The sequence below is a fragment of the Heteronotia binoei genome, chromosome 9, assembly GCF_032191835.1.
Source record: "Heteronotia binoei isolate CCM8104 ecotype False Entrance Well chromosome 9, APGP_CSIRO_Hbin_v1, whole genome shotgun sequence".
Taxonomy (NCBI): Eukaryota; Metazoa; Chordata; class Lepidosauria; order Squamata; family Gekkonidae; genus Heteronotia; species Heteronotia binoei.
The window spans coordinates 109,921,805-109,933,898 of record NC_083231.1 but is presented as its reverse complement, the minus strand read 5'-3'; the positions used below and the strand labels follow the sequence as shown (position 1 = coordinate 109,933,898).

General features: G+C 49.4%; 1 protein-coding gene across 1 annotated transcript in view; it reads right to left on the bottom strand.

The window, feature by feature from the left end:
- The window catches only part of LOC132577673 (coiled-coil domain-containing protein 158-like), a 62,519-nt gene extending 53,026 nt beyond the window's left edge, over positions 1 to 9,493 (bottom strand). The window contains exons 1-4 of the mRNA XM_060247467.1: positions 9,468 to 9,493; positions 7,925 to 8,046; positions 3,334 to 3,575; positions 1,296 to 1,405 (exon numbers count right to left, since the gene is read on the bottom strand). Of these exons, the coding sequence (XP_060103450.1) occupies positions 1,296 to 1,405; positions 3,334 to 3,575; positions 7,925 to 8,046; positions 9,468 to 9,493 (500 nt within the window). The remainder of the gene's footprint in view (positions 1 to 1,295; positions 1,406 to 3,333; positions 3,576 to 7,924; positions 8,047 to 9,467) is intronic.
- Positions 9,494 to 12,094: the final 2,601 nt, after the last annotated feature.

Here is a 12,094-nt window from a genome sequence, read left to right as displayed (position 1 = left end):
TCTTGTCCTTCTCAGGCTTCACCCCTAAATCTCCAAGAGTTCCCTAACCAGGATCTTCCAACCCTACCTCCTATTCCCCCAATGGTGGCCAGGGTGGGCCCGGCAACCCCAGAAGGTTCTCTCCCATCTCTCCAACGCCTTCTCTTCAAAGGAGTCAGGTGGGTCTTTTTGCAGCTTGCAAGGGAGGAAAGGATGCACACACCATCTGCACCTCACCGCTCAGCTACTATACCTGTAAATGAGCAGGCTTTGTATAAACACTGCATGTTTCCGGTTAGGAGCACCATCTCTCCGCTGAGAATTTCCAAGATTTGGCACCAGGAACAGCAGCGGTTGGGGATGCGAGGGACCATCACAGGAAGGCCTGGCGCTAGGGGTTCTGCCGCTCCAGGCGGACCCCTGAGCCGCTTCCCACCTACCCCCCCAACAAGCTCCCTTAACAAAGTTTATTTCATGCGGTGCAATGACGTCACTAGTGGTGTCATCGTGCAGGGCGGCAAGTGTGTGTGTGGGGGAAGTGAGGGGCGGCGCACAAGAGTGCTGCTGCACCGCCACTTTCCCCCTCCGCCACGCTCTTTAGAGGTTTCCTCGGAAGCCTCTGAAGAGCACAGTTATAGCGCCTGGATGCTTTCGGTCCAAGGAGGCCTCCAAAGAGCGCTGTGGCCGAGCGGCACCTTCTCAGGAAGGGGAAGAGGCAAGGGGAGTAAGGGGGCACCTGGTGGTGCCCCCAGGCAGGGTAGCACCCTAGGAAACTGCCTATCCCGCCTACTCCCACACGCCGGCCCTGATCAAGGGATACAGTTCCATAGAATCCACCCTCCAAAGCAGCCAATTCCTCCAGGGGAACTGATCTCTGGAGTCTGGAGATCTGCTGAGATTCCAGGAGATCTCCAGACCCCATCTGTTTCCAGTGTGCCCTCCCTAACAGGAATGTGCCTCACAGCATCCGCTCCCGGGAAGCAAGGAAGCAATTTTCCTCCAGGCCGGTTTGGCCAGGGATCCTGGAGGCTTCTTGCCCTCTTCTGGGCATGGAGCAGGGGTCACTGGATGTGTGTGTGTGGGGGGGGGGGGAGGTGGTATTTGCGAATTTCCTGCGTTCTGCAGGGGGTTGGACTAGATGACTCTGGAGGTCCTTTCCAACTCAATGGTTCTAAAACAACTTAATCTAAAAAAGTAACAGATCTGTACTCAGTTGTGCAAGACTGTCTGATTGGTACACCTTCCCACTTCAGCAGTTAAGAACACTTCACCTTCCCACTTCCGCTGTCTTTGGTCTACCTGGGGAGAAAGCTCACCTGAGGTCACAAATGGAGTCCTTCTCCCTCTGTACCTCCCGAAGGCTTGTCTGCAACTCAATGACCGTCTGCCGTAAAGTGAACTTCTGCTTCTCGTGCACCTCTGTAGCCTGCAGGAGAGGAAATAGAACCACAAACTGGTACCCTTTACTCTACTCCTACCCTTAGGCGGTCGGCCCGACTGAAGAAACATCTGTGCATTGACAGGCTGCCCTGAAGATTTTCCAGTGGAGCAAATGGCTGGACCAGCTGCTAGCTCAACTCACATCGTGTTTGCCAGAGGCCATCAGGCAGCTTGTCCACGGACAGTTCAGCCGTTTACAACCTGGACCCGATTCATAATACATCCCGCCAGTAAGTCATTTTTAACTCCAGTCAGGTCACTTTGCCTTTCTACATCTAAAATAGGGGTGTCAAACATATGGCCCAGGGGCCGAATCAGGCCCTCAGAGGGCTCCTATCAGGCCCCTGAGCAACTGGCTGTCCTCTGCTTCCTTCTCCCTCTCTCTTGCTTCCTTCTGCATCTCAGCTCGCTTTGCCAGGCTTGTTCAGTCGCACAGCAGAGCTAATAAGCGAAGCCTCTCTTCCTTCTATTGGCTGAGGCTCCTCCCCCTCCTGGTCCCCCGGGGAAGGAAAGAGCCAGAGCTTCCTTTGCCCACTTCCCTGCGCCCCCTGGGAGAGATACAAAGAAAGCACCTTTCAGACCAATGTGTGCTTAATATTTTAAGCATGTTTTATTTTAAGTGGTTTTTAAAAAAAACTTAATTGTGTTTGTCTGTGTCCTTTATAAAGTTTATATCTCTGCTACCTAATCTTAAATAGAAACACACACGGCCTGGCCTGACATTGCTCGGCCCAACAAAGTCTCATTTATGTCAGATCCGGCCCGCATAACAAATGAGTTTGATACCTCTGGCCTAAAATTCTTTGTTTAACCAAGGCCTTAGCCTGTGCCATATGCATGGACAATAGATATTATTGAGAAAAACCATAAGACTCCCATTTATTCCTCAACAATCTCAACCAATTTACACCAGCTGCCAATCTGAGCTTTGCTCAGCACAGAATGTAAACCACCTTGGCAGGGAACCTGGATAATTCCTCCCTACCCCTCCTGAATGCAGAGAATGCATTTTACTAGTTGTAACACCCCTTAGCTGCAGTTAAAATTGCAACTTACATGGCACATGAAATTGCTTTATATTGAATCAGATCCCTCATCTGCCAAAGTCAGCAGAGCTTTTTTTTTTGTAGCAGGAATTCCTTTGCATATTAGGCCACACACCTCTGATGTAGCCAATCCTCCAAGAGCTTACAGAACTCTTCTTTCAGGGCCTTCTGTAAGCTCCAGAAGGATTGGCTGCATCAGAGGGGTGTGGCCAGTGATTAAATTCTAGCAGGAGCTCCTTCGCATATTAGGCCACACACCCCTGATGTAGCCAATCCTCCAAGCGCTTACAGGGCTCTTCGTACAGGGCCTGCTGTAAGCTCCAGGAGGATTGGCTACATCAGGGTTGTGTGGCCTAATATGCAAAGGAGCTCCTGCTATTAAAAAAAGCCATGGTACCTACTAAGACTGGCATTTGCCTACCAGGGTCTCAGGCAAAGGTCTTTCAAATCACCTGTCACCTGATTCTTAAAAAAGAAACATGGCACATGAAACTGCTTTCTATTAAATCAGATCCCTGGTCTGCCAAAGTCAGTATTGCCCAGGGCCTTTTTTGATGTAGCCAATCCTCTAAGAGCTTATAGGGCTCTTCATACAGGGTCTACTGTAAGCTCCAGGAGGATTGGCTACATCAGGGGTGTGTGGCCTAATATGCAAAGGAGTTCCTGCTACAAAAAAAGCCCTGGTATTGGCTACTAAGACTGGAAGTGGCTCACCAGGCTCTCAGGCAGAGGTCTTTCACATCACCCATCGCCTGATCCTTAAAAAGAAATAGAACCCCTAAAGGTGCTGGGGATTGAACCTGAGACCCTCTGCGTGCAAAGCAGAGGCTCTTCCCCTGAGCCACAGCAAGGACAGTTTAACACTCACTTCATTTAGCTTCTTCTGCAGATCTTGGACTTGCTGCGAATATTCTTCCAAGATGTTCTCCGTGTGCTGTTTCCCAGAGCTGCCGCTGCCCCTCCTGGAGCTCCCAAGGTCTTCTTCATATTTGGAGTACAAGTGCTTGGAGGGGCTGCTGGGGGCACTGGAGCAGGAGGTGGTCTCTGTCACCGTGCTGCATCTCCCTGAAGTCCCTTGCTTCGGGCTGCCCGTAAACGGAGTAGAAGGACCTAAGAAAACAGGACATAATGTCAAGGCGGCCCCAAGAAGTGCCCCGGCAGACACAGGAGTGCAAATGTAGGGGCCTTCTTACATAGCCACACAAATTGTCATACTTATTTAACTCATCGCTACCTTGCTTATCTCCCCAATGAAAACCCAAAGCTAAACGTCGTTCTCCTACATCACAGGGTTGTTCATCTGAGGGCAGAATGGCAGAAGATGCTGTAAGCTGCTTTGGGGAGAAATGCCGGGTGTAAATAACCTAAAGAAACAAACTGAGTCTTTTCGCCAGCCTTATACTCGTATTACAGCTAGGCCTCAGATTCAGCAGGAGCTCTCAGGAGCTCAGCTCCTGAACCTTTCTGAGGGCTCCCCCTCCTCCTCCCCACCTACCTTGTCCATTGAATAGGAGGTGCAGCTGCATAACAATCCCTGGATTATTTATTTATTACTTTTTATTTATATCCCGCCCTCTCCACAAGCGGACTCAGGGCGGCTTACAACATTATAAAAACAATTAATCCAATAAAACATATAAAACCATAATTTACATATCAACTTTAAAACCATTCTATAGCGCTATTTCAGTCCAGTATAGGCGGTATTGACTTCTTAACTATGATCAGACCCACCGATTAGGAGAGTGGGCAGCCAGCCAGCCACCAGGGGCTTTGCCACATCCCCAGAAGCCCTCATTAGCCCCTGGAGAAGCCCGCGCCACCCTTTCTCCACTTCTTATGTGATTTTGGGCGGCGGGTGGCTTGGATATCTAGCCAGCCCAAGCAGGCCTCGCTTGCCCGGGTTGCTTTTGGCTGGGGGTGGCGGCATATGCTAATGAGTTATGCTAATGTAATGTAAAATTTTATTTATATCCCGCCCTCCCCCGCCAGAGCAGGCTCAGGGCGGCTTACAACATTTAAAATGAACAATACAATAATAAAACATTAAGAACACATTAAAACCAATCAGTGATTAAAACATTCCTAGACTAACAGTGGCGGTAAGCATTATTAATTTAGCAGTAAACATTGGTACCATCATTAGTGAACGCCTGTTTGAAGAGGGCGGTCTTGCAGGCCCTGCAGAACTGATCTAAATTCCGCAGGGCCCGCACCTCCTCTGGGAGCTGGTTCCAGAGTTGTGGGGCTGCGGCGGAAAAGGCCCGAGTGCGGGTGCTTTGCAGTTTTACTTCTTTTGGCCCAGGGATATTCAGTTTGTTTTTACCTACTGACCTCAGTGCTCTCTGGGGCTCATATGGGGAGAGACGGTCCCTCAGGTAGGTCGGTCCTTGGCCATATAGGGCTTTAAAGGTTATGACCAGCACTTTGTACCGGATCCGGTATACAATCGGCAGCCAGTGCAGTCCGTGCAGCCCAGGCCGTATATGCCTCCACCTTGGAAGACCAAGTAGCAGCCTGGCTGCTGCATTCTGCACTAGCTGTAGCTCCCGGGTCCGGTATAGAGGCAGCCCCATGTAGAGAGCGTTACAGTAGTCCAGTCTTGAGGTGACCGTCGCATGGATCACCATTGCTAGGTCCTGCCGCTCTAGGAAAGGGGCCAACTGCCTCGCCCACCTCAGATGAAAGAATGCTGACTTGGCAGTGGCTGTTATCTGGGCCTCCATTGATAATGAAGGCTCCAGTAAAACACCCAGGCTCTTTACCCGTTGCGCCATCTTCAGTGGCGCCCCATCAAAGGCCGGGAGAGATATTTCCTTCCCCAGAGTGCCACGACCCACCTGGAGAACCTCTGTCTTCGCTGGATTCAACTTCAGCCCGCTCAGTCTGAGCCACGTTGCAACAGCCTGCAAAGCCCGGTCCAGGTTCCCCGGGGCGGAGGCGGGCCGGCCATCCATTAGTAGATAGAGCTGCCCCATCACCTATTTTTCTACAAAACGACCCCCACAGCAAGTAAGTGAAAGCCGCTGGGAACTGTCCCTGAATCACCCTCTCCTTTTTTGCTGGGTAACAGGTCGTCTCATTTACCTGTACTGGTCTCCTCTTGAACGTCTGCCACCCTGACTCCCTACCAGCTATGAAGAGCAGCGGGAATAAAGAAGCCAGTCTGGGCTGTTTTTGTCACACCCTCCCTCCGAGGAAGGGTTGCCAGGTCTGACTCAAGAAATATCTGGGGAACTGGGGGCGGAGCCAGGAGCAAGGTTGTGACAAGCATGATTGAACTCCAAAGGGAGTTCTGGCCATCACATTTAAAGGGACCGCACGCCTTTTAAATGCCTTCCCTCCACTGGAAATAATGAAGGATAGGGGCACCTTCTTTGGGGGCTCATAGAACTGGACTTAGAACTTGTAGGGTGTTTTGAGGAGACGCACCAGATGCGTTGCACTGGCTGCCAATTGTTTACCGGGTCCCTTACAAGGTGCTGGTCATTACCTTTAAAGCCCTATATGGCCAAGGACCTGCCTACCTTAGGGACCGTCTCTCTCCATATGTTCCCCAGAGAGCACTACGATCAAGTTCAAAAAATCTTCTCGAAATCCCTGGGCCAAAAGAAACCAAACTAAAAACTACCAGAGAACAGGCGTTCTCTATGAAGGCCCCCCAATGGTGGAATCAACTGCCGGAAGAGGTGCGGGCCCTGCGGGATTTTAACCAATTCCGTAGGGCCTGCAAAACTGTCCTCTTCCAGCTAGCTTTTTAAGACGGAACCCTGATAACATCAATAACACCGAGCCATCTTATACACAATTTGATTATATTATAATGTTATATTGTTTTATTGGTTTTACTGTTTAAATTATTAATTATATTATATATTGTTTTATTGTATCATGGTTTTACCATGTCTTGTTAGCCGCCCTGAGCCTGCCTTGGCGGGGAGGGCGGGATATAAATAAAAGTTTATTATTATTATTATGCTGAAAACCTCAAAAAACAGCCCGCTCCCCAGATAGAGCCTCCATTATACCCTATGGGAGCTGGTCTCCATAGGGAATAATGGAGTGCCCAGCAGACATTTCCTCCCCCCCCCCCATCCCTTGCTTTCTGATAACCCTGAAGCAGGGAAGAGCCTCCAAACCAGGGGATCCCCTGCCCCCAACTAGGGACTGGCAACCCTACTCCAAGGTGACACTGCCTTCCCCCTTTCACCTCGGGGTCACAGCCCGTGAGACAGCTGAGGACAGGGTCATCAGGAAAAAGCTGGAGTTATAGGCAGAAGTCTAGAATGCTGGGGGGAAACGGGGGGGGGGGACTACTCTGATGTGAGATCTACTTGGGAAGGTCAGAGTACTCCCCAGGCCCCTTACAGACAGAATCTTGTCACTCCCTATGATACTTTGGAGCGGTGGCTCCCACCCTTGGGGAGGGACGGTGGCTCAGTAGCAGAGCATCTGCTTGGGAAGCAGAAGGTCCCAGGTTCAATCCCTGGCATCTCCACTAAAAAAGGGTCCAGGCAAATAGGATAAACTTCAGCTTGAGACCCTGGAGAGCCACTGCCAGTCTGAGTAGACAATACTGACTTTGATGGACTGAGGGTCTGATTCAGCATAAGGCAGCTTCATATGTTTATATACGTTCAATCTTTTGGGTTCCAGGGACCGGTTTTGTGAAAGACCATTTTTCCACGGACCGGTGGGAGGGGGGATGGCGCTTGGTTTTTTGCCACCCCAGGCTGCTCCCGCCCACGCCCCATTGCTGCCCCCCATGGGGGGTCTTTAAATGGGGGGGAGAGACTGGGGCTGCTTCTGCCACCTCCCCGCTAGGTGGCCAGGCAGCAGAAGTGGCCAATCTGCCTCCCCCTCCCATTTATTGACCCCCCACCAACCAGCTGATTGGAGGGGGTCTATAAATGAGGGGTAGGCGACGGGAGCAGCAGGGCTGCCTCTTCCTCCTGCCTGGGACCAGGCAGACAAAAGAGGTGGTGTGGCCTTGCTCCAAGGCTGCCTGCCCTGCAAGGGGAGGCAGCTTCGGAGTGATGCCGTGCTGCCTCTTTTGTCTGCCCAGGTCCCAGGCAGGTGGAAGGGGTGGTGCGGTGCCTCTGCCTTGCTCCACAGCTCGATTGCTAACAGGCCACAGACCGGTACCGGTGCATGACTCAGGAGTTGGGGACCCGTGCTTTGGAGGACCCTTGGAAGTCTGTAGGCTTTTACAAGCTCTTCATCGCACAATAGTCCTCCAAGACAGGGCACACCGGCAGATGGAAAACCAAATGCTGTGGAACAGCAACTAATCCACAGTGGCATCTGAACTCCCTTCTCCTACTTCCGATTCTCCAACCATCCATTCCGCAAAAGTTTGAAAATATCTCATGGCCATTGCGAGCGGAAAGGTCAGCTCTGGGTCTTTCTCCGAGGCCAATGGATTTTTTTTTTTAACACGCACGTTCAGAAGTACATACTTGAATGCATCCCAGAGCACGGAGAAGAAGTGCCTTCTTGACGAAAGATGGAGTCCACCGAGACCTTGCTTGCGTCCTCCTGGAGTTTCAAGGTCTCTTTGGATTTCCTTTCCAGCTCCTCCCTGCGGAATCCAAGGCACACACATGAAGTTTGCTCTGCACCAACTACTCCGTCCCACAAAGTCATACAATGCATAAGATATAGACAAGCTGGAATGGGTCCAGAGGAGGGTGACAAAGATGGTGCGGGGTCTGGAGACAAAGTCCTACGAGGAAAGGTTGAAGGAGCTGGGGATGTATGGAGAGGTGGCGGCTGAGAGGTGATAGAAGAAGAAGAAGAAGATATTGGATTTATATCCCGCCCTCCACTCTGAAGAGTCTCAGAGCGGCTCACAATCTCCTTTACCTTCCTCCCCCACAACGGACACCCTGTGAGGTGGGTAGGGCTGGAGAGGGCTCTCACAGCAGCTGCCCTTTCAAGGACAACCTCTGCCAGAGCTATGGCTGACCCAAGGCCACGCTAGCAGATGCAAGCGGAGGAGTGGGGAATCAAACCCGGTTCTCCCAGATAAGAGTCCGCACACTTAACCACTACACCAAACTGGCTCTCCTAGGATCAGTATCTCCAAGTACTTGAAGGGCTGCCATCTAGACGATGGGGTGGAACTGTTTTCTGTGGCCCCAGAAGGGAGGAGCAGAACCAGTGGGTTGAAATTAAATCAAAAGAGTTTCAGGCTCAACATGAGGAAGAACTTCTGACCATTAGAGCAGTTCCTCAGGAGGAGGTGGGCTCTCCTTCCTTGGAGGTTTTTAAACAGAGGCTAGATGGCCATCTGACAGCAATGAAGATCCTATGAATTTAGGGGGAGGTGTTTGTGAGTTTCCTGCACTGTGCAAGGGGGTTGGACTAGATGACCCTGGAGATCCCTTCCAACTCTATGATTCTATATGCCAAATGTTTTCATTCTGATCATGTTGCTCATTGTGTGAAGTACAAGAAGATATTGGATTTATATCCTGCCTTATACTCTGAATCTCAGAGCAGTCACAATCTCCTTTACCTTCCCCCCTCGCCCCACAACAGACACCCTGTGAGGTAGTTGGGGCTGAGAGAGCTCTCTCAGAAGCTGCCCTTTCAAGGACAGCTCTGCAAGAGCTATAGCTGACCCAAGGCCATTCCAGCAGCTGCAGGTGAAGAGGGGAATCAAACCTGGTTCTCCCAGATAAGAGTCTGCACACATAACCACTACACCAAACTGGCTCTCCACAACAAGCAAAAGAGAAAAGAAGAAAATGTCACCATATATAGTTCATACATGCACTGACTCTTCCATAACTTTTCTTGTCTCGTCAGAAATAATACTGGTGAAAAATAAAGTTTGACAAATACTGAATTTTCTTGCAAACAGGAATATTAGCAGTGGAAAAAAAATTTGACTAATATTGAATTATTTTGTCAAAACCACCATGGACATTTCTATGGTCCAAATGTCATCTGCAGTGTTACTGACATTTCTATCACATGCATAAAAACAGGTTCTACCTCAGCTCTTGAATACTCTTGCTCATTTTCCCACAACCTGCAAAAACAGGAATGAGAAACAGATGTCATGAACAGTGTGGGAGGAATGATACAAACCTGCTACAGTTATGACCAGTTTACATTTATGTTAGATCTACATTTGTTGTTAAATCTGATGTTATGGTGAGGGGTCTGGAGACCAAGTCCTATGAAGAAAGGCTGAAGGAGCTGGGCATGTTTAGCCTGGAGAGGAGGCTGCTGAGAGGTGATAGGATCACCATCTTCAAGTACTTGAAGGGCTGTCATATACAGGATGGTGTGGAATTGTTTTCTGTGGCCCCAGAAGGTAGGAGCAGAATCAATGGGTTGAAATTAAATCAGAAGAGTTTCTGGCTCAACATTAGGAGAACTTCCTGACCGCTAGAGCGATTCCTCAGTGGAACAGGCTTCCTCGGGAGGTGGTGGGCTCTCCTTCCTTGGATGTTTTTAAACAGAGGCTAGATGGCCATCTGACAGCAGTGAAGATCCTGTGAATTTAGTGTATTTGTGAGTTTCCTACATTGTGCAGGGGGTTGGACTAGTTGACCATGGAGGTCCCTTCCAACTCTATGATTCTACCTACCTACCTACCTAAGAAAAGAAAGGAATACATAGGGAATAGTGACAGAATTTAGGAATATTTACATTACTCAAGGACATTCATATTATATATAGTACATATACCGAAACAAAATATAATAAAATAATTTTCAAGTATTAAATTTAATTTTAGTATACCACTGATTATGCTTCACTCTCTGGATCTAGCTCAAACAAATTAACCTAAAAGGATAACAAACGAGAAACATTATACTAAATATAGGCTAAAAAAAAGTAATTTCTCCCACCTTTCCCTGCTAATTAAACTGCATCAAATAGTCCGAGCCTTATATAAACATTTATATGGAAATCTTTATGATTGTGTCTCCCTTCTCAGTATTGCCCATAACAGGAACAACAAGCTTTTCATTTTTCTTGGCCTTTTATAGTATTTCATTATATTCGTGGAGGAGGAGTGAGGAATTGAACCTGGTTCTCCGATCAGAGTCTGCCGCTCCTTATCGCTGCACCACAGTGGCTTTCTTGCCTACCTGGCGGGCCTTGTAATGCTCCAGAATAAAATTAAAAAGAGACAAGCCGCAATCCTAAAAGCTCTAGGGAAACAGAAAAAATTGGCAACAGAGAGACTGGGGCCACCAGCAGAAAGGCTTGGTGCGTCCATCAGTTATGCCTGGGAGGTAGACATGGCGGCGTGACTAGGCTGAGGCCCACCTGGAAAGGCCTGCGTTTAATACACACCCAAGGCCTGCCCACCCTGATATGGAGGGAGCCTCCCCTGCCAGGCCTTGCCCAGGTTCACCTGGGAAGGAAAAGGAAGTAGAGCTGAGATCTGGGCCGGAGGCTTCAAGAGCCACAGCAGCCCCTGCTGGCGGGAGGTCAAATTGCAAAGCATTCCCTCAGGCCCAGGGCCTCCATATAGTCACACAACACTGGGGTGACCATGACTAACTATGGGTTGGGAAAATGCTGGAGATTGGGGAGGTTGGCAACCCAACAGACCACCCTGGAGGGCCAGTCAGTGTTGCCAACCTCCGGGTAGGAAGCATGCAATCCAACAAGAGAATCACGGACAGGAGAAAAACCTAACAAACAATACTGTGATGAAACAATGATGCCACTGATTTACAAATATATATATATAATTGAATATTTATATACTATTTTTAACTCACACCAAATTTCATTCAACTGTTCTTACAATACTCCATAAACTCCATTATTCATAGCGCCACAAACATCTACTGGTAGGGTTGCCAAGTCCAATTCAAGAAACATCTGGGGACTTTTGGGGTGGAGCCAGAAGACTTTTGGGGTGGAGCCAGCCAGGGGACATTGGAGTGGAGCCAGGAGCAAGGTTATGACAAGCAGAACTGAACTCCAAAGGGAGTTCTGGCCATCACATTTAAAGGGACCGCACACCTTTTAAATGCCTACCCTCCATTGGATATAATGAAGGATAGGGGCACCTCCTTTTGGGGCTAGGGTTGCCAAGTCCAATTTAAGAAATATCTGGGGGCTTTGGGGGTGGAGCCAGGAGACTTTGGGGGTGGAGCCAGGAGACATTAGGGGTGGAGCCAAGATCAAGGCTGTGACAAGCATAATTGAATTCCACAGGGAGTTCTGGCCATCACATTTAAAGGGACCGCACACCTTTTCAATGCCTTCCTTCCATAGGAAATAATGAAGGATAGGGGTACCTTCTTTTGGGGCTCATAGAATTGGACCCCTTGGTCCAATTGTTTTGAAACTTGGGGGATATTTTGGGAAGAGGCACTAGATGCTATACTGAAAATTTGGTACCTCTACCTCAAAAAACAGCCCCCACAGAGCCCCAGATACCCGCGGATCAATTCTCCATGATTTTCTATGGGAATAAATCTCTACAGGGAATAATAGAGTTCCCAGCAGACATTTCCTTCCCCTCCCCCTGCTTTCTGACGACCCTGAAGCGGGGGGGAGGATCTCCAAACCGGGGGATCCCCTGCCCCCACCTGGGGATTGGCAACCCTATTTGGGGCTCATAAAATTGGACCCCCTGGTCCAATCTT